Raw genomic sequence first — 21,201 nt, 5'->3', positions numbered from 1 at the left:
AATTCGAAGGGGTACCCAAAGGTCATCCAGCCCAACCCCCTGCAGTGCTGAAGAATCCCAGACAAGTGGCCACCCAGCATCTGCTTAGAAACCTGCGCTGAAGGAGACACCGCCACCTTCCAAGAGAGTCTGTCCCACCATCAAACAGCTCTTGCTCTCAGAAAATTATTCCTAATGTTTAATCAAACTCCTTGCCCATCGTTTGAACCTGCCGGTTCGGGTCCTCCCCCTGGTTGCTGCCTCCAGGATTTGAACCTGGGACCTTGCTTTTGTTCAAAACATGGGCTCTGCTCCCGAACCACCTGCTCTCCTTGCATCCAGTAAAGCAATCCTTTCCACTTTTAAGAACCGGAGGAAATCTACTTCCCATCGTTAGCGCTGCAGAGGGCTTCTCAATGTCACCCCCCTCCCCCCCAAAAAAAAATCCAATTAGCGGCGAATGCAGAAGCTTCCTGGCCAGTGGCTGCATCCATCTTGACCCCACCCCTCCAGTTCTGGAGGGAACAGCTGTGTGTGTGTGTCAGTGGCGGTTTCTCTCTCTCTGTGTGTATTTGTGGTTTTGTGTGTGTTCTCTCTCCTGAAAGCCTGGCTGCCGTTTTGTCTAATTAGACCAAATGCCGGGGAGATTTCCTCTGGGGACGGCGAAGAGTCATCGTCCCCCACCCGCAACGCTTCTCTTTCTTTGCCAAAGCTTTATTCCATCAGGCTGGCTTCAGATTTTACTTCTTTTGATGATCTATGGTTTCAATGCAACCACCCGGTTCGGGGGGAAAAAATGATGAAGGCAAGCAGCTGGAACGGGGGGCGGGGGGGGGGAGGCACGGCGTCTGGATACATATATTATGATTAATCCACAAAGCTCCTTTGACTCCAACATGTCCTTTCCTCCTGTACCCTAGAGGATCTGGGACAGCTTAGGGGGCCTTTAAAAAAAACAGTGTAAAGTGTGTCCTTTGGTTTCAAAGGGATCCCTGCATTTCACCTCTGGTGAAAGACTGCTGTGCTCTATTTTTCAGGGTGGGGGGGACATGGAAAGTTTTGGATCCCCCCTTTTTTCTAGGTTGAGGGGAAATCGACTCATGCGCCGCATGGCAGAGCTTAGCTCTCGCTGCAAAGCTTAGCTATTTCATAGTCTAATCCAGGCACAGGCAAAGTCGGCCCTCCAGATGTTTTGGGACTACAACTCCCATGATCCCTAGCTAACAGGACCAGTGGTCAGGGATGATGGGAATTCTAGTCCCAAAACATCTGGAGGGCCGACTTTGCCTGTGCCTGGTCTAAATCGAATGGTAAGAGTCTGGCGGCTAACAGATTGAGGTTGAATCCTGACGAGAGAAGTACTGTTTTTGTGGGGACGGGACAGGCTGGTGTGGAGGACTCCCTGTTCCTGAATGGGGTAACTGTGCCCCTGAAGGACCAGGTGCGCAGCCTGGGAGTCATTTTGGACTCATAGCTGTCCATATAGGCGCAGGTTAATTCTGTGTCCGGAGCGGCTGTCTACCAGCTCCATCTGGTACGCAGGCTGAGACCCTACTTGCCTGCAGACTGTCTCATCAGAGTGGTGCGTGCTCTAGTTATCTCCCGCTTGGACTACTGCAATGCGCTCTACGTGGGACTACCTTTGAAGGTGACTCGGAAACTGCAATTAATCCAGAATGTGGCCGCTAGACTGATGACTGGGAGTGACCGCCTGGACCATATAACACCGGTCCTGAAAGACCTACACTGGTTCGCAGTATGTTTCTGAGCACAATTCAAAGTGTTGGTGCTGACCTTTAAAGCCCTAAATGGCTTCAACCTAGTATACCTGAAGGAGCATCTCCACTCCCATTGTTCAGCCCAGACACTGAGGTCAGATTCACTACAAGAAGTGAGGTTACAGGGAACCAGGCAGAGGGCCTTCTCGGTAGTGGCACTCATCCTGTGAAGCTCCTGCAGCCAATTGGAAGCCGTGCCTTGGTTTTCGAACATTTCAGAAGTCGAATGGACTTCCAGAATGGATTATGTTTGAGAACCAAGGTACGACGGTATTATTATTATTATTATTATTATTATTATTATTATTATTATTATTTAGAATTTCCTTTGTGAGTTCTGAGCAGTACATAATCATAGGATGCCTTATGCCCTGGACCATGTAGTTCAGTATTATTCATTCAGCTTTATTTGATTGTTGTTATTATTATTAAAAATATTATTATTGCATGGTCCCATCTCCAAGGATCTCTGGCCTGAAACTCTGGACTGGAGGCCCAGTCTAGTCCGTACGAAGCTAGCTGGACCCATGAACTGACTCAGAAGAAGGCAACTTTGTGTGTTCCTAAATGTCCCCCCCTTTTTTTTTGTTATCCTCTTTTCAGCTTGGTGCTGCCGTCCACAGCCCGGTCCATTCTTCCTTGCTGGGTTTCTCCGCTGTTAGCACTTCTCTGCCGCAAGGCTATCTCTGGGTGAGTTTGTGTGGCGAAGTGGGGGCTTGCCACTGACTGTGGGACGAGCCTCCTCCTTGCTTTTTTTGGGGTGGGGACATCATCTGATGCTTGCAGCAGCAACTGCAATTCGGTATAATAAGGGACGCGGGTGGCGCTGTGGGTTAAACCACAGAGCCAAGGACTTGTCGGTCAGAAGGTCGGCGGTTCGAATCCCTGCAACGGGATGAGCTCCTGTTGCTCGGTCCCTGCTCCTGCCAACCTAGCAGTTCGAAAGCACGTCAAAGTGCAAGTAGATAAATAGGTACCACTCCGGCGGGAAGGTAAACGGCGTTTCCGTGCGCTGCTCTGGTTCGCCAGAAGCGGCTTAGTCATGCTGGCCACATGACCCGGAAGCTGTACGCCGGCTCCCTCGGCCAATAAAGCGAGATGAGCACCGCAAACCCAGAGTCGGCCGCGACTGAACCTAATGGTCAGGGGTCCCTTTACCTTTACTAAAGCCAGTGAGATTTAGGGCAGACAAATCCAGTTGAAGGAAGTGGGAGCCATCTTCAGATTCCTGAAGGCCTTTCACGTGGAAGATGGAGCCAGCTTGCTTTCTGCTGCTCTCAAATCAAATGGCAAGAAAGGTTAAATATTAGGAAACAATTTGGGGTGGCAAGAGCTGTTTGATGGTGGAGTGGACCACCTCAAAAGGTCCTTCATGGACTGGATAAACCTTGAGGTCCCTCCACGATTGCAAGAATACTTCTTTAGGAGAATTCCTTCTCTGTTCCTCCTCTTCTCAACTCCTCTAGGTCGGCGGAGGGCAGGAGGGGGCTGGCGGCCAGGTCGAAATCTTTTCCCTGAATCGGGCAGCGCCCCGCACTGTGAAGTCCTTTCCGGTTTCCGCCCAGGTCCTGTGCTCGGAATACATTCCCGAGAGGAGCGAAGAAGAGAGAGCCGATGGTTTGGAGACGTCTGCTGACCAGGCCTTGCCGCCACAGCCGGTGATCTGCCTTGGGCTGCAGGACGGCAGGTGAGGAAGCGTGTGTGTGATTTCTGGTGGGGCGACACAACGGAGCCTTCTTCAGGTGATCAGGCTGGCTCTGCCCCTGAAGACTTCTCTTTTTTTATATACAGTGGTACCTCGGGTTACATACACTTCAGGTTACATATGCTTCAGGTTACAGACTCCGCTAACCCAGAAATAGTACCTTGGGTTAAGAACTTTGCTTCAGGATGAGAACAGAAATCGTGCGGCAGCAGCGGGAGGCCCCATTAGCTAAAGTGGTGCTTCAGGTTAAGAACAGTTTCAGGTTAAGAACAGACCTCCGGAACGAATTTAGTACATAGCCAGGGGTACCACTGTATATACATTTTTATTGATTTAACATATCAGTTCCAACAGTCATACAACAAAACTTCTCATCTTATACAATCCTTTTTAGACTTCCATCAACACCTCTGATGATTTTCCGTTCTTTATCACTTATTATGCATTTCTTAATTTCTATATTGCATTTAATTGTCCTTAACTAATAAATCTCTTCATAGTCTTTCTTGCAATATTTCAAATAATCTACCTTACAAAACTTCTTGCAGTCCTACTAGCGTAATCTGTTCATCACAATTACTTTCCAAATAGTTCATATATTTACTCCAGTCTTCTAAGAATCTCTGATCCTGCAGGTTTCGACTCCTTCCTGTTAATTTATCTAATTCTGCATAGTCCATCAACTTCATCCTCCATTCTTCTTTTGTCGGTAGTTCTTCCTGCTTCCATTTTTGTGCCAACAAACTTCTCTCTTGTTTCTCAGTGTTGGCTGGTCTGTTAGTGCAAGTGGGGCCCTTACCTATTAGCCCCAGTCAGCCCCAACCTCCCTGCCCTCTTACTTACACTCAGACCAGGGTATGACCTTGCCTGCCAGCTTTCTCCTTAGGGATACCCCTTGCAAAAGCCAGCAGGGAAGAGGATGGGGACAAAATGAGCATTAGTTGGCTCTGCCTCTCTTTTGCTCTAGCGCCATCTACTGGTGGGCTCCCTGCCTTCTGCCCCACCAGTGGCCTTGAGAAGGTGATTGGACTCAGGCTGCATTGATGGCACAGCAAATTGTTGGCAGTTTGCTTAGGCTGGGTTGGGCTATGTTTTTTGAGGGGGGTGGCTGAATTCTTGAGTCGATTATGAATTGCATTTGTTCTGAAAAACTTAAATTGCATTGATGGTGGTGATTTTTGGCTTTTCGCAAAGGGCTTTGGTTCCCTCCCCCCCTTAAAAAGCAAACCATAAAATCGTTAACGTTAGCCTGTCTTGTTGAATTTTTAAAATTAATTTATTTTGTCAAAATCTTATACTGTTTGGGAAAAAAAACCCTCCCGGTGTGTTTTTTTCAGAAGGGACCAAACAATAAAATTACCTGTAAGAAGAATTTGCAACAATAACCTAAGACTTTCAAAAAGGTTCAAATAGACTAAAAGCAGATTAAAACTCTCTCTCTCTTTTGAAATAATTTTTATTTGATTTTACAAGTATAACATGATTACAATACAGATTAGAACTCTTAACAGGTTTGCTGTTGGAGATTTGAACGCTGGGGTTTTCTCACCTTACATGATTGTGTGTGCGAAACACGCACAAGGCCTTCTCCTGCACCTCCCTGATCACCCACCAGGGGTCGCTCTGTCTGTTCCAGTTTTCCTGTGTTCATCTCCGTCCTCAATCCGCGCTCTAAACGGAGCTCTGCTCTTTCTCCCTCCAGCATCCTGGTTTATGGAAGTGTGGACATGGGGACGCAGTGCCTCCTGACGGGAAAGAGCCCGGGGCTCCAGCCAGTCCTCTGCTTGAAGCACAGCCCGGACTACCTCTTTGCTGGCCTACAGGATGGAACAGTGGCTGCTTATGCGAGAACCAGCGGTGAGCATCGGCGCCCGTGGAGATAGCCGGTTGGGCAAGACCCTGGCTTGGTCCTTAGAAGAGGGCAAGGCAGATTCATAGAGGAGGAGGAGGCGATCAATGGCTACCAGGTTCCCCCATAGCTGTCAACTGTCCCTTATTTGGCGGGAAAGTCCCTTATCCCAGCGCCGTGTCCCGCTGCTGTCCCTTATTGATGATGTCCCTTAAATTTTCCGCGTTTCAAAGGAAGCAGCTCCTCTCCCTCCCTCCCTGCCGGCCAGGGAGGAGGGAGGCTCCAACTGTGTTGCTTGGCTGCATTGCTCACCCAATAAGGAGTCTAAGAATGACTGGGGGGTGGAGCTTGCATGCCTTGTGCCGATCAAATCGGCTGCGTTGCCTGGGGACTGGCCTTCGCTCAGCGCTTCCCAGCGGAGAGGTGACGGTGGTTTTCCTTGCTGCATCCCCTTTGCCGGGTTGCTGCGCTGTGGGAACCACCGCTTGAGGCTTCATTTGGCTGCTGGCTGGGCTTTCTGCCTTTGGCTCACAGGGGCTCAGAAGTTGAACATACCTGTGCTCTGAAAATCCCTTATTTTGGCTGCTGATCCCTTATCTCCAAGGCTGCCGGTCCCTTATTTTCAAATCTGTAAGTTGACAGCTATGGGTTCCCCATTGTTACAGGACGCTTCTGAATGGCGGTCGCAGGAAACCACAGGAGGGGAGAGGGCTCTTGTGTTTGGGTCCTGCTTATGGACTTCCCCTTGGGGCATCTGGTTGGCTACCATAAGACCATGATGCTGGACTAGGCGGGCCACTGGCTTGATCCACCAGGCTGCTTATGCTGTCATGCCTTGTCAGTGGGCTTCCTGGAGGAATCTGACTGGTCCTCTCCTTAAAAGCAAAGCAAGCTTCTAGTCCCCATTGTACATAGAATAAAGGGTTGATTCAGATAAGGAATGTAGGAAGCCAAATCCAACCAAGGGTCCATCTAGCTCTGGATTGTCTACACCAGTATTTCCCAAACGTGGCTCTCCAGCTGTTTTTGGACTACAATTCCCATCATCCCTGCTAGCTAAGGATAATGGGAGTTGTAGTCCAAAAACAGCTGGCGACCCAAGTTTGGGAATTCCTGGTCAGCACTGACTGGCAGCAATGGCTCTCCAGCGTTTCAAGCATGCAGCAGTTTCTCTTGCAATTTGTGCTTTTTGATTCATTTAAAATCTATTTTTATTTCTGGCAGATGGCAAAAGAGATTGGGGGGGGGGGTATGGGCAGGGAGAGGGGAACCTTCCTCTGTACCCTCACTCCAAACCCCACCCACCGTCAAAATGAAGTAAAATCTTTATGCTAATTGGCTTTTAAAATGCAGGGTCTGGGATTCAAGTTTAGATCTCGAGACAAAACCTCCAATTTGAGCGCTCTGTAATTTCCTATTGATTCGCTGTCAGTTCCCTCTGACGGCAGGGAGGGTGGCTGTTTTACGGCCACTGAAGCCTGTCAGCTGCGTGCTTTAAATTCTCATTCCCTGTAAATGTTTGATGAACAGAGAATATTCTCTCTCTCTCTCTCTCTCTCTCTCTCGTTTGGGTCAGTTCACTCTAATTTCACCAGGCACGCCGGACGTCACAGGCGCAGGGCAATGTCACCTGTGCATGCCTCTGTCTCGCTGTGTGTTTGCATGCCAGGTTAGGGTCATCTTTTGTTTGCTCCAAAGCCGCTTTGATTTGCTGTTTTTGAGGTCTTCTCTGTTTACAGAGAGCGTTTTTTCATACTGAAAACACACGGCAGGGGAAGCCTCTGTCAGAAAAAGGCAACCCTCAAAAGATCAAGGAGTTAGAATACTTTCCCCGATGAGGGAAGGCTAGAATGTTTGAGGATTTTAGTTGTTGGGGGCGTATTAAAAAGGGCTATGTAATTAGGGAGTGAATAGGGAGTTGTTCACAAGAATTTGAAATGATGTTAGGAAGCTGCCTTATATACCTCTGCCACTGAGCTATGCACCTTTCCTTAAAAACAAATCAAGCCTCTAGTCAACGGATTGAGCGAGCTGTTTAATGGCCTAGTGGGGAATTGAACCCTGATCTCCCAGGTCCTAGTCCGACACTCTAACCACTGCAGCAAACTGTCTCCAGAAAGGCGGTACTTCCGTACACAGTGCAAAGCTGAGCAATGGAATCTGCTTCTCCAGGGCCATTTGTCACGTATGATTTAGCTGAGATTCCTGCATTGCTCGGGGTTAGACTAGATGACCCACTGGTCCCTTCCAACCCCGCAGTTCTGTGAATCTATGATAATTTAGAGCGATGGGTCAGCTAGAATGGGGCTACCTTTGAAGGTGACCCAGAAACTACAACTAATCCAGAATGTGGCAGCTAGACTGGTGACTGGGAGAAGCCGCCGAGACCATATAACACCGGTCCTGCAAGATCTACATTGGCTCCCAGTACATTTCTGAGCACAACTCAAAGTGTTGGTGCTGACCTTTAAAGCCCTAAACAGCCTCAGCCCAGTATACCTGAAAGAGCGTCTCCACTCCCATTGTTCTGCCCGGACGCTGAGGTCCAGCGCCGAGGGCCTTCTGGTGGTTCCCTCACTGCAAGAAGCAAAGCTACAGGGAACCAGGCAGAGGACCACCTTGGTAGTGGCACCTGCCGTGTGGAACACCTTCTCATCAGATGTCAAAGATATAAACAACTACCTGACATTTAGAAGATATCTGAAGGGAAGTTTTTAATGGGTGACATTTTAATGTATTTTTAATCTTTGTTGGAAGCTGCCCAGAGTGGCTGGGGAAGCCCAGCCAGATGGGCGGGGTACAAATAATAAAGTAGTATTATTATAATAAAGGTAAAGGGGACCCCTGACCATTAGGTCCAGTTGTGGCCGACTCTGGGGTTGTGGCGCTCATCTCGATTTATTGGCTGAGCGAGCCAGCGTACAGCTTCCAGGTCATGTGGCCAGCATGACTAAGCCGCTTCTGGCGAACCAGAGCAGCGCACGGAAACGCCGTTTACCTTCCCGCCGGAGTGGTACCTATTTATCTACTTGCACTTTGACGTGCTTTCGAACTGCTAGGTTGGCAGGAGCAGGGACCGAGCAATGGGAGCTCACCCCGTCGCGGGGATTCGAACCCCCGACCTTCTGATCAGCAAGTCCTAGGCTCTGTGGTTTAACCCACACCACCACCCATGTCCCATTATTATTATAGAATGGCTTTAAAAGAGAGTAAGGCTGCTGCTATGACAGCTGCCTTCTCCCTCCACTGTTGGAAGCAGTGATGCTTCCGATTGTGACTTGCTGGAAACCGCAGGAGGGGAGAGTTGCTCTTGCACTCAGGTCCTGTTTGGGGGTTTTCCCATAATGAGCATCTGGTTGGCCACTTTGAGAACAGGACGGGCCACTAGCCTGGTGTGGCAGCCAGGTTCTTAGGTTGTGCTTCGCGGAGCCATCTGCTTGGTTGCATTTGTGCGCTCAACTGTCCAATTTGGCTGGGTTCTTTTGAATGAGTTGCCTTGTCTCATTCAAACCCAAGGATCATAGAATCATAGGTAAAGGTAAAGGGACCCCTGACCGTTAGGTCCAGTCGTGGCTGACTCTGCGGTTGCGGCGCTCATCTTGCTTTACTGGACGAGGGAACTGGCGTACAGCTTCTGGATCATGTGGCCAGCATGACTAAGCCGCTTCTGGCGAACCAGAGCAGTGCACGGAAACGCCGTTTACCTTCCCGCCACAGTGGTACCTATTTATCTACTTGCACTTTGACGTGCTTTCGAACTGCTAGGTTGGCAGGAGCAGGGACCAAGCAATGGGAGCTCACCCCGTTGCGGGGATTTGAACCTCCGACCTTCTGATCAGCAAGTCCTAGGCTCTGTGGTTTAACCCAGAGCGCCACCCTCGTCCCACCATAGAATCATAGATTCATAGAATTGTAGAGTTGGGACCCCAAGGGCTATCTGCCCCCCAACCCCCTCCAATGCAGGAATCTCAGCTAAAGCATCCACGGCAGATGGCCACCCAACCTCTGCTTAAAAACGTCCAAGGAAGGAGAGTCCACAACCTCTCTCCACTGCCGAACAGCTCTTACTGTCCGAAAGTTATTCCCGATGTTTAGTTGGCATCTCCTTGTAACTTGAAGCCATTGGTTCAAGTCAGGGTAGATTTGATTTAAATCAAATCACTAGTCAGTAAGACTTGATTTAAATCACTAGTCAATAAAACTTGATTTAAATAATTTTTTCTTAGCAGAAATATTCATTCTTGCTGGTATAATCTTAATATTTATCACCAGGTTTCATTTTGGGAATAATAAATTGTCAGAGTAGTTTTTACAGTTATATCAAAAATTACTGATTTGGTTATACTATTAGAAATACGTAGACCGATAACTATGAAATGATTGTGAGGTTTAATAAGCTAACCGTTTATATTTGGACAGCTTTTCTGCTGTTCTTTATTGGAAGGAGAAAAACAATCCTTTCCTTAATAACAGTTTAAACAATTTATTTAACTAAAGCAATAACATTACAGCGTATGTATCCATGTTTGTTAACTGATGTGGTTCAACTTTTTTTTAAAAAAAAACACCTTAAACTGAGTTTTAGCACACATGAAAAACTTACAACAAATCCTTATTTCCTGATGAATAGCGTTTGGACTATAATGTAACTTAAATAGAAAACTACCTTTAGAAAGATTTTCCCTCCAAAAGCATTTTATTTTAAAAATCCAATTTAAATTAAAAAACAAATCTGATTTAAATTAAAAATTGATTTTTTTGATTATTATTATTTTTAAAAATCATTGATTTTTATCCACCCTGGTCCGAGTCCTACCCTCCAGAGCTGATCAATCAGATGCCTCAATAGGAAACTGCAAAGCATCACCTGAGCTGAACAGCAACCCTCGCCACCTGTGATTTCTAGCAGTTGGCATTTCGGGGGCATTTACTGCCTCTGGCTAACGGAGGCAGAGCAACAGCCATCAGGGCTGGTAGCCATTGCACCTTCTGACGCTATCAGAAACCGTTTCTGCTCCTTTTTCCTCACTCCTTTCAATGCATGGAGAAACACCAGACTCCCAGCTATTGAGAAAACAGGTGCGCCTCCAACAAGGTATCTTTGCCCGACAGAGGTGGCGCCGACCCCCTTGCAGATGCGAGCGGCAGATCGGCCGCACCCACATCTGCCTGGGAGACGGCAAGCTTTCGTTCGCCCCCTTCCCCCGGACACCTTCCCCCCTCCCCACCTCCCCCCTCCATCTTCCAGGCAGACACACTTTAATTAAAAACCATAACCGGCTTATGAGACGCTAATTAATAAACGCAAAGCGTTTGCCAAGTGGAGATCGGAGGCTCCGCGAGAAAACATCCGTTTACGACCCCGGAACGGAGGCAACGAGGCGCAGATCGCGAGTGTTTAATGGAACGTGGAGAATGGGGGGTGAGGCGGGGCAGTGGGGGGGGGTTAGACACAAATCACTTTGAAAAACATACAGACTCAAAAGGTTGCGGGGGGTGGGAAGGGAAAGGGAGATTAATCCCGGCCCGATTAGGCAGAGAGGCTCTTTCCAATTCTGCCCTTTCTCCCCCTCGAAGATAAAATCTTGGAGTGACCAACCATCCTACGAGGTTGGGTAAACACCGTATTTTTCACTCCATAAGACGCACCTTTTTCTTTCTAAAAAGTAAGGGGAAATGTCTGTGCGTCTTATGGAGCAAATGCCTCCTTTCTTTTAGCAAATGTTTTGTGCCACTGGGGAAGTGGTAATTCTGTATTGATCTCTTTTGGATGTTGTATGTGATGCCAATAAAGGTTTTACGATATGATATGATGTCCATGGCTACAGCCTGCACCAAAAAAATCACACATCTACTGTTTCCTGGGGCTGCAATGGTGCAAAAATGTGGTTACAATGCACGGATCCACATGGATCCTCAGGATCTTTGCATTAGGTCACCCCAAATTCACCATCAGATCACATGTCTGTGGCCACAGCATGAACCACAAAAATCATACATCCACTGTTTCGTTCAGAATATTTTTTTTCTTGCTTTCCTCCTCTAAAAACTAGATGCATCTTATGGTCAGGTGCGTCTTATGGAGCGAAAAATACGGTAATACTGTAGAACAGGTGCACGGGCCTCCAGAAGGCCGTATTCCCTTCCGGGCAAGCTTTTGGGGACTGGGTGCCCCCTGGTGGGTGGGGCCAGAGGCAAAAGTGAGTGGAGCAAGAAATGTAAATTTTGTCTTTGCAAAGTAGGCTGGTGCCTGCACAACTTTGCCACCTGCTCTCTTGCCTCCATCAGGTAAGAGGCGTGACTAGAATTTTGTGTGCCTGTTGTGTTGCAGCAGTTAGAGCGCCGGGCTAGGCTTTGGGAGAGACACGGGTTCAAATCCCTACTCAGCGATGAAGCAGCTTCCCAAGTGATTTGGGGGCAGGGGGCAGTTACTGCCTTTTTTCAGCCTAAGCTAGAATCCTTTTTCTTTGGTGATCACTCATAGCTTAGTAAAATTGTCTTCCACAAATATGGTCTTAAGTGACTGTGGAGGCCAGTTCTGGATCTGCACGTCCTTCCACGGCGGGGACATAGGTTTCTGGGTGGGAGTTGGTCGTGGAGAGGATTTGCCAAACGTGCCTTCCTCTTAGCTCGTTTCTCCCTTTCACCTTGAGTTCGAGTGTCGTCAAAGTCCATGACGCCTTTGGTAGAGGCTGTTCTCCAATTTGAGCGCTCGCAGGCCAGTGTTTCCCAATTTTCAGTGCTTATGTGAGCTCCTGTTGCTCGGTCCCTGCTCCTGCCAACCTAGCAGTTCGAAAGCACATCAAAGTGCAAGTAGATAAATAGGTTCCACTCAAGCGGGAAGGTAAACGGCGTTTCCGTGCGCTGCTCTGGTTCGCCAGAAGCGGCTTAGTCATGCTGGCCACATGACCCAGAGGCTGTACACTGGCTCCCTCGGCCAATAAAGCGAGATGAGTGCCACAACCCCAGAGTTGGTCATGACTGGACCCAATGGTCAGGGGTCCCTTTACCTTTATATTACTATTTTTTAAAAAAAGATTTACCTTTGAAAGTGTCTTTAAACCTCTTTTGTTGTTCTTTCTAACCTAGTATCATAGAATGGTAGAGTTTGAAGGGACCCCTAGCCCATCTCCCTGCAATGCAGGAATCTTGCCCACAGCCAAACCACCAAACTCCTGGTTAACAGCCCAACGCACTGACCCATTGTGCCACCTAGGGAACCTACCTCAAAGGGTTGTTGTTGGGATTAAACAGGGTGCCACCTGGAGCAATCCTGGAGGAAAAGGTGGCATATCCAGTCAACTATTGGATAATATGAAACTTCCTTCTATGTGCACGACATGTCATGTGTGCGTGCTTGCGGGGAGATGTGATCTGGGTGGGCTGCAAGAGAGACCCTGAATGGTGTGAGACCCCCTCGGCTTTCCATCCTCCTTCATCTGCTGAATAATACAAAGGAGCTTTCTGCATCTTGATTGCATTAGATGGGGCCGGTGACAGACTGAAGCTGTGCTGCGTCCCGGAATCAGGGCACTGGGGAGCCTCGCCGAAGCCCATTAAGAATCCCCTGGCTGTCTGCTGTGTTGGTACAGCAGGGCAGCCTTTGACAGTTCCCTCTGCTTTCCCTCTCTCTCCTCCTTTGCCCTTGCAGCAGAGCTGGCAGCGGCGGCTGACACTTTCAGGTTTTTTGATCTTCCCCTTCCCGTCGGCGTCCTTCCGCTTTCGAGACCGCTGTGGGCCACATTCCCGCAGCCTTTCCTTCAAGGCCGGCACAAAGCAGGGTCACTCATCATCAGCGCCCAAAGCTCAGGGCAATCCTGTGGGTGGGAGAGGTCAACCCGTTCCCTGTGGTGGCCCTGCCCTTTGAGTGAAGGGGAAGCTGCCTCTGACACTCGCTTTGATGGGGAGTGGCTCGTCTTCGGGCTCGATGTGGGCTTCTCGTTGGTAAAGGGCAGGACAAATGCGGAAAGGCGATAGCTCTCATGGGAAAGGACTTGCCTTTGTGGGCCGAAGGTCCCTGGTTCAGTTCCTGGGAGCATAGCTAGGCAGGACTGGGAATACCCCCCTGTCTGAAACTCTGGGTAGCTCAGTTGGTTAGAGTGTGGGGCTGATAATGCCAAGGCTGCAGGTTTGATTCCTGTATGGGACAGCTGTATATTCCAGCATTGCAGCGGGTTGGTCTAGATGACCGCCAGGGTCCCTTCCAACTCTACATTTCTATTAAACCTTAAAGAGCTGCTGCTGGCCAGTACAGGTGGGTCAATGACCCCAGCAGAAACTTCCTATTTGGTTCAGAACCATGAGGACTAGGATCCTGATTTATTTTTATGTCCAGATCATAATAGAGAGGGAGACCTATGCTTGTCATGTCATAGGTCCCTTATTCAACGCCTGGCATCCCCAGGTAGGGTTGGGAGGGACCGCCCCCGGCCGAAAGCTTGGAGGGCTGCTTCCCGTCAGTGTAGACAATCTGAGCAAGACGGAGCAATAGTCTGACTTGGTAACTCCTATTTTAAACCAGCCCTTTATTTATTCAGCACAATGAGGACTAGAAACTTACTTGATACTTATGGAAGGGTGCGAGTTTATTGGCAGAGCATCTGCTCTGCATGCAAAAGGTCTCCAGGTAGGGCTGGGAAGGTCCCCTTATCCGAAAACCTGGGGAGCCCCTCCATAGCCCTGGGGTAGCACAGGTTGGTGGCTTTGTGACATCAGAAAGGCCAGCCAATCAGTGCTATATATATATATATGTGAAGCTAACCAATTAGCAAGCCTGGTTTCGTATGATCATAGAGTCCAACCCCGCACTCCTTGGGCAATGTGGCATGTCTGACCAAAGCAGGGTACACACAGAGAACAGGTATCTCTCTACATCCAAAACCACAGTTTTGTATATCTGTATTCAGCCAGGGAAGCCTTTTTTCACTTCAAGGCCTACCCCCACCCCACCCGCCGCGCATCTCCAGCACTTTCCCTCTGAGCGTTTTCCTTTTGGCTGGAAATCACTGAGATCCCGTCCAAAATAGCGATGCTTCTGTCTAGCTGGTAAGAGCTACAATTCACAGAGAAAAACGGTGCCTGCGTCGCTGAGAGGGGGAGAAATGTTGATGCGAAGTGGATAACCGGGAACGTAATAGTGCCATTTGGTGTGTGATTTGCGGTGAGATGCTGGGTGTGTGTGTTGGAGCTTCCTGTGGTTTTGCCAGTTACCAATCTGGCCTTCAGCTTGCCATATCAGTGGGGAGAGCTCGCTCCCTAGCCTGCTGACATGTGGTTTGCCCAGGGAGCTGTGGTGTGGGGCTTTGGGCAAATGGACAGCATTGCCTCTCCCCTCCGCTGTTAGGGTGCTTCCTGTCCCAGCTCTTCATTTTTTATTTTTTATTATTTGTGACGTACACACACACACATTCAGGAGCTGCGCAGCCTGTTTCTACAGGGCTTGGCAGTGGCTGGGCTGTTTCGAAGGAAAATAAAAGACTCATTTCCCATATGTTTGGCCGCCCATGCCTTGTTTTTGACCCTCTGAGGTTCAGTTTAAATCCAAGGCAGCCCTGAGTAACTGGAGTAGTTTTACCAGGTTCAGATTTACAGCATCAGAATCTCTTTTTCGGAGTGGGGGAAAAAAGTTAATTAGAGCTATAGAGTGTTGCTTGATAGCCCCCACTCCAGTTTGGTATGTGTTGCTGAGTCAACATGGAGAAAATGGAGTAAAGTTTTTTTCCCTCCCTCTGTCATAACACGGGTGGCGCTGGGGGTAAAACCTCAGTGCCTAGGACTTGCTGATCGCATGGTCGGCGGTTCGAATCCCCGCGGCGGGGTGAGCTCCTGTCATTCGGTCCCAGCTCCTGCCCACCTAGCAGTTCGAAAGCACCCTTAAGTGCAAGTAGATAAATAGGTACCGCTTTATAGCGGGAAGGTAAACGGCATTTCCGTGTGCTGTGCTGTGCTGGCTCGCCAGATGCAGCTTCGTCACGCTGGCCACGTGACCCGGAAGTCTCTTCTCATGGCCTCTTCAGCGAGATGAGCACGCAACCCTAGAGTCGGACACGACTGGCCCGTACGGGCAGGGGTACCTTTACCTTTACCTTTTTGTCATAACACTAGAACAGGGGGACATCAGTTGACGCTCAGTATTGGGAGATTCAGGGCAGAGAATCATAGAATTTTAGAGTTGGAAGAGACCCCGAGGGTCATCTGCAATGCAATGCAGGAATCTCAACTAAAAGCTTCCATGATAGATGGCCTTCCAACCTCTGCTTAAAATCCTCCAAGGAAAGTGAGTCCACAACCTCCCAAAAACCTCCTTCATGCAGCGCAGCGTTAAACTGCGGAACTCCTTCCTTCAGGAGGCTGTGATCGCTACCAACTTGGATGGCTTTAAAAGAGAATTGGACAAAATCACAGAGGAGAAGGTTTTTGGTGAATGCTGCTGGCCACAATGGCTCTGCTCCACAGGATGTGATGTCAGAAGGGCCAGCCAATCAGTGTTGTTTGTGAAGCTAGCCAATTAGCGGGCCCAGTTTCCCCTGAGCTCAATCCTGCAGGGAAGATTGATCCCTGGCAGAGCAGAGGAGCTTCTGAGAGGTGTTGTACAGTGGGCAAGACTCGAAAGTTCACATTCTGGTGTGAGTTATCCAGACAAACCTCTGGTTTTTGGCATGGCAGGAATGTACAGTCAGGTCCCGCTATCCGAAAGCTCCTTATATGGAAATTCACTTATCCAGACATAAGGGATTAGTAACTAAACCATTGCAGATTCAAATATCTGCACAGCTGGATCTGTGTGTAGTACTGTAAACAAATAAGAAGCCTTAAACAATGCTTGCTTTGTATGTTTTGCTGGCCTGCAGCTGATGTTTCGCCAGAAAACATGGCGGGAGGGAGGAAGGCAAAGGGAGGAACCAGACAGGTAAAGAACATTTTCCCCTTCCTCGTTTGCCTTTTGCGAGGTTTCAGAGAAGTTTCCCTGGTGGTTTTCCCGTCATTTCAGGGTCAAAATTCCCTGTTTGGGACCTCGTTAGAAAATGTCAGTGTAAATTTTTCCACTTGCTGTGTGAATGTCTGCCTAACCAAGGATTTCCTAAGAACACATTGTGTTTGGTTGATGAGACCCGAATGTCTGAAGGTCCCTTACACAAGGCAGGAGCATTTGCTCACCAGTTCTACACCAGGTTTCCCCAACCTGGTGCCCTTCAGACATTTTGGACTGTTAACAGCCCTCAGTCCCAGCCAGCTGTGAATGGTGGACATCATAGTCCAAAACATCTGGAGATGGAGAAAAAGGAATGGTCTATTTTGGAAGATGGTGGACTCTCTTTCCTTGCAGACTTTTTAACGGAGGTTGGATGGCCATCTGTCGGGGATTCTTCAGCTGTGATTTCTGCATTGAAGGGGGTTGGATCCAGATAGCCCATGGGTGTTCCTTCCAACTCTGCAATGATACGACTTGGTGATAATATGGCCTGTCACCAGCTCTCCGGGGTCTCAAACAGAAGCTTTTCCTGTCCGTGGATAAAGTTTGGATCTGAGCTATGAAATAATGTAGCATCTCAACATCCTGAAGAATTTAGTTGGCTTATTACAGGCACAGGCAAACTCGGCCCTCCAAATGTTTTGGGACTACAACTACAGTGGTCAGGTATGATGGGAATTGTAGTCTCAAAACACCTGGAGGGCCGGGTTTGCCTATGCCTGGCTAGTTAGAAAGGAACCTAGGAAGCCGCAACGTACCAGCTCGGACAATTTGCCCAAGTACCCTGGTGTTGCCTGTTCTGACTGGCAGCAGCTCTCTGGAGTCTTGGGCAAAGAGAGACCCCCTTTCTCTGTCACTGGATCCTTTCAGCTGGGAACGCAGGGGATTGAATTTGGGGCTTCCCACATACAAAGTGCATCAGAGCTGACAAGCTTGCCCAGGTTCTGCGCCAGCTCAGGCCAAGCCAATCCGACGCCTGCTTTCTAGGATTTGAGGCTGCCCGAGTCTTGCTCCATGCAATGCTCCCTGACAGTCCTTGCCCTAGAAAAAAGCTTTCTGTTGACAGCCGCCACCCCCTTTTCTAATGCCGCTCTCACTCTGTCTTGCTTCAGGGGGGTTCTGGGACCTGGAGGCTGAGCCCGCCTGCCTGACGGTGGGGCTGGCACCAGTACGGACCCTTTTGACCCTGGAAGATGCCGTGTGGGCCAGCTGCGGAAACCAAGTCACCGTCTTCGACGCCGCCACCCTGAAGGCACAGGTAGGCTGTTTTATGCCCCTCTGGAAACCCCTCTGCTGGCTTCCTGCCTGCGTTGGAACTCTGTACATGCTCCTTTGTTGTGTTCCAAAAGCAAGGAAGGATTGGACCCTGATTAATAGAATACACACGAGGCTTGACCAGCAAGACTCTGGGAGGAGGTGCCAATAATAATTCCATCCACCCCTTGGCCCAGGTCGTTTTATTCACAAAAGAACTTTTTACACAGTGTTCGTAAGAACCAATCAGATTTCCTCTGAGCATTTTAAAAAAAACCCACGTTAAAGTTAAAACTACAAAGAGCTCATTTGAGCATGCATACGTAGTTCAGAGTAAATAAAATAGGAAACCAGGAGGAATGCTTTTAGGAAACTCCGGAGGTCATAAACAGCAGTAAACAGGAAAGGAAGAACAGGTAGTATTTACCATCTCCTTGTGAACTCTCTTCCTGGCCCTTATGATCTACCTAAAGATTAACAAACTGCATCAAAGTTACATACTATCTTTATGGCTCAGGATGCCTGGTGAAGCAACTGGCCTGTGTGTTTAGAATGCTTATACGTGCCTGTCAGGCGTAGAGAAAGCAAATGGCAGAGGTGCAGAGGCTTGTGGGATTTGATCAGAAATTATTGTCAATGAATCAAACCCAGACAACGCAATGCTTTCATTGCGGACACAATGGCTTGCTCCATATTTTCATAGTTCCTCATAGCAATCCCACCTCACCCCCACACTCCTTGGCCTAGCCCTCTCCATCCAGAGCCAGTGTGGTGTAGTGGTTAGGAGTGGTAGATTCATAATCTGGGGAACCAGGTTCGCGTCTCCGCTCCTCCACATGCAGCTGCTGGGTGACCTTGGGCCAGTCACACTTCTCTGAAATCTCTCAACCCCACTCACCTCACAGAGTGTTTGTTGTGGGGGAGGAAGGGAAAGGAGAAGGTTAGCCGCTTTGAGACTCCTTCGGGTAGTGATAAAGCGGGATATCAAATCCAAACTCTTCTTCTTCATCATCCACATTTCTCCATTTACCATCCATTCCCAAGACATCCCTGCCTGAGAACTTATCTTCTCCAACTTCTCTCCCTCTGAGCGATGATGCTTTCAATGATTTTTGGCTCTTCCCGATGGTTGAAACTGCATCCCTGACTGCCTGCAGGATGCTGCCTCCCTCTTCCTCATCATCCAAACCTGCCTTGGGTACCACCCCTGAGCTCTCACTGTCTCTTGTCAGGCCTAGGTGAGGTGTAGTTCGCTTGGGGGATAAAGGACTCTGCAGAGAAATCAGGTCTGGCGGCTGCATGCAATCTGGCCTGCGAGCCGGGTAGTTCTCCATCTTCTGCTATAAGCAAACAAATGTGCCTTTAACCTTCACCTAAACCTCCCCCTGTCGCCCCTGGATTATTCAGGTTTATTCCTTTATTGCATTTAGATCCCCCCCATTTCTCCAAGGTTGCTCGAGGTGGCGGGCGTGAAAATGCCAAGCCCAGTCATTTTAACAAAACCTGATGAGGAACGCTTGAGGGAGTTGGGGATGTTTAGCTTGGAACAGAGGAGATATGAGAGCCATCTTCAAAGATCTCAAGGGCTTCCCCATGGAAGATGGAGCCAGCTTGTTTTCTCCTGCTCCAAAGGGCAGGGGCTGATATATGTATCTGAGTGGCAAGAAAGGAGATTCAGACTAAACATCCGAAATAACTTTCTGGCAGGGAGAGCCATTTGACAGTGGATAGCTCAGTTGGTTAGAGCATGGTGCTGATCACACCAAGGTTGCAGGTTCGATTCCTGTATGGGACAGCTGTATATTCCGGCATTGCAGCGGGTTGGGCTAGATGACCATCAGGGTCCCTTCCAACTCTACATTTCCATGAAACCTTAGAGAGCTGCTGCCAGCCAGTGCAGGCGGACCAATGGTCTGATCCCATCAGAAGCTTCCTATTTACGGTAAATCGGCTTTTGGTTCAGAACCATGAGGACTAGGATCCTGCTTTATTTTTTGTCCAGATCATAATAGAGAGGGAGACCTATGCTTCTCATGTCATAGGTCCCTGGTTCAACGGCTGGAATCCCCAGGTAGGGCTGGGAACAGCCTCCCCATCGGAAAGCTTGGAGGGCTGCTTTCCATCAGTGTAGACAATCTGAGCAAGATGGAGCAATGGTCTGACTTGGTAGAAGGCAGGCTCCTATTTAAACCAGCCCTTTGTTTATTCAGCGCAATGAGGACTAGAAACCTACTTGATATTTATGGAAGGGTGGGAGTTCAGTGGCAAAGCATCTGCTCTGCATGCAGAAGGTAGGGCTGGGAACCTCCCCTTATCTGAAAACCTGGTGAACCCCTTCATAGCCTGTGCTGGCTTTGTGACATCAGAAAGGCCAGCCAATCAGTGCTTTATATATATGTGAAGCTAGCCAATTAGCAAGCCTGATTTCGTAGAATCATAGCGAAGGAACCGCGAGGGACATCTTGTCCAACCCCCTGTTCCTAACGTAAGGCGGAATGTCTAACCAAAGCAGGGTGCAAACTAGATGATCCTCGGGGTCCTGTCTAACTCTTCAGTTCTATGATTCTATGGAAGGTGATGAACTCTCCTTCCTGGGAGGTTTGTAAGCAGAGTTTGGATGGCCATCAGTTGAGATTGCTACATTGAGATTGCTGAGATTGCTACTTGATCTTGGGGGGGGGGGGGAATCCCTTCCCTCTCCACGATTCTATTGTTTTTACGACGGCTTAGTCTGTTTTATTTTTTGCATTTAAAAAAAAAATGGCTTCATGTTGCATTTCCACATGTCATCACACGCCGTGTTGACATCTTCTATGAGTGAGCGGTACAGAAATATATTCAAGAAATAGAACTGCCCTTTCTTGTAGAGATGCACACAACCCCCTTGGCCCTAAAGAGTTTGGTTTGGGGGGTGTGTGTGTGTGTGTGACAGATCTGTCCCTCACCGCAAAATGCCTTTCTGCCCTGCTAGTCCTCTGGGTCGGCCACCGTGTGGCGCTGTTGCGGCACGCAGCAGAGCTCTGGTTACGGGCTCAGACCGAAGCGAGTGCCCTTCCACCCAGGAATTCGCTCCATCTCCTCTGTAGATGCCTCCCTCTTTTTGAAACAGCAGCCGCTGCAGTGGTGTGTGTGTGTGTGTGTGTGTCTGGAGGGGTCTTCTTTATCGACTCTGCAAATTTCTCGCCTGACCGCCTCTCCTCCTCCTCCTCCCCCACCTCCCAGAGTCTTTGTTCTATTATTCATGAGCTGCGTCGGCTGACCACCCCGCAAGGCCGGCTGAACTGTGCCAGCTTGTGACTCCGGGGGTCCGGCGTTGTTGCATCAGGAGGAACAAAGGTGCAGTGGGGTGGCGGGCAAAGGGCTGGGTCTCGGCCGCTGCCAGGGCGCCAGAGCTCAGAGGCTCATTCGAAGCACTGTGGCAAAACTTGCCTTCTGGTTTCTCCAAAGTTGGTTCTGCCCTGAGGGTCTCTTAGGTTGGGGTGGGGGTTAGGAATATAAGAGTCAGCTGGGTCAGGTCGATGTTTCTGCCATAGCTTAGGGGGCATGTTTATATAATCATAGAGTTGAACCCCCACGGGTGGCGCTGTGGTCTAAACCACTGAGCCTCTTGGGCTTTCCGATCAGTAGGTCAGCGGTTCGAATCCCCGCAACGGAGTGAGCTCCC

The 21,201-nt window shown here is 49.1% G+C and overlaps 1 protein-coding gene and 1 long non-coding RNA gene across 10 annotated transcripts in view; one reads left to right on the top strand and one right to left on the bottom strand.

The window, feature by feature from the left end:
• Positions 1–21,201, top strand: part of ARHGEF10L (Rho guanine nucleotide exchange factor 10 like) — a 131,127-nt gene that overhangs the window by 79,459 nt on the left and 30,467 nt on the right. For all 9 annotated transcript variants that reach the window (XM_081923454.1, XM_081923453.1, XM_081923452.1 and 6 more), the window contains 4 exons: positions 2,361–2,447; positions 3,224–3,444; positions 5,165–5,319; positions 17,396–17,541. In XM_081923454.1, the coding sequence (XP_081779580.1) occupies positions 2,361–2,447; positions 3,224–3,444; positions 5,165–5,319; positions 17,396–17,541 (609 nt within the window). The remainder of the gene's footprint in view (positions 1–2,360; positions 2,448–3,223; positions 3,445–5,164; positions 5,320–17,395; positions 17,542–21,201) is intronic.
• LOC309377039 lies at positions 16,190–19,860 on the bottom strand. The gene is made up of 3 exons (XR_014171398.1): positions 19,771–19,860; positions 18,757–18,877; positions 16,190–16,840 (listed from the first exon to the last, which is right to left on the bottom strand). It is a non-coding gene; the product is annotated as an uncharacterized lncRNA (long non-coding RNA).

This window comes from Podarcis melisellensis (assembly GCF_964234715.1).
Source record: "Podarcis melisellensis genome assembly, chromosome: 8".
Lineage (NCBI taxonomy): Eukaryota > Metazoa > Chordata > Lepidosauria > Squamata > Lacertidae > Podarcis > Podarcis melisellensis.
This window is presented reverse-complemented; position numbering and strand designations above follow the sequence as displayed.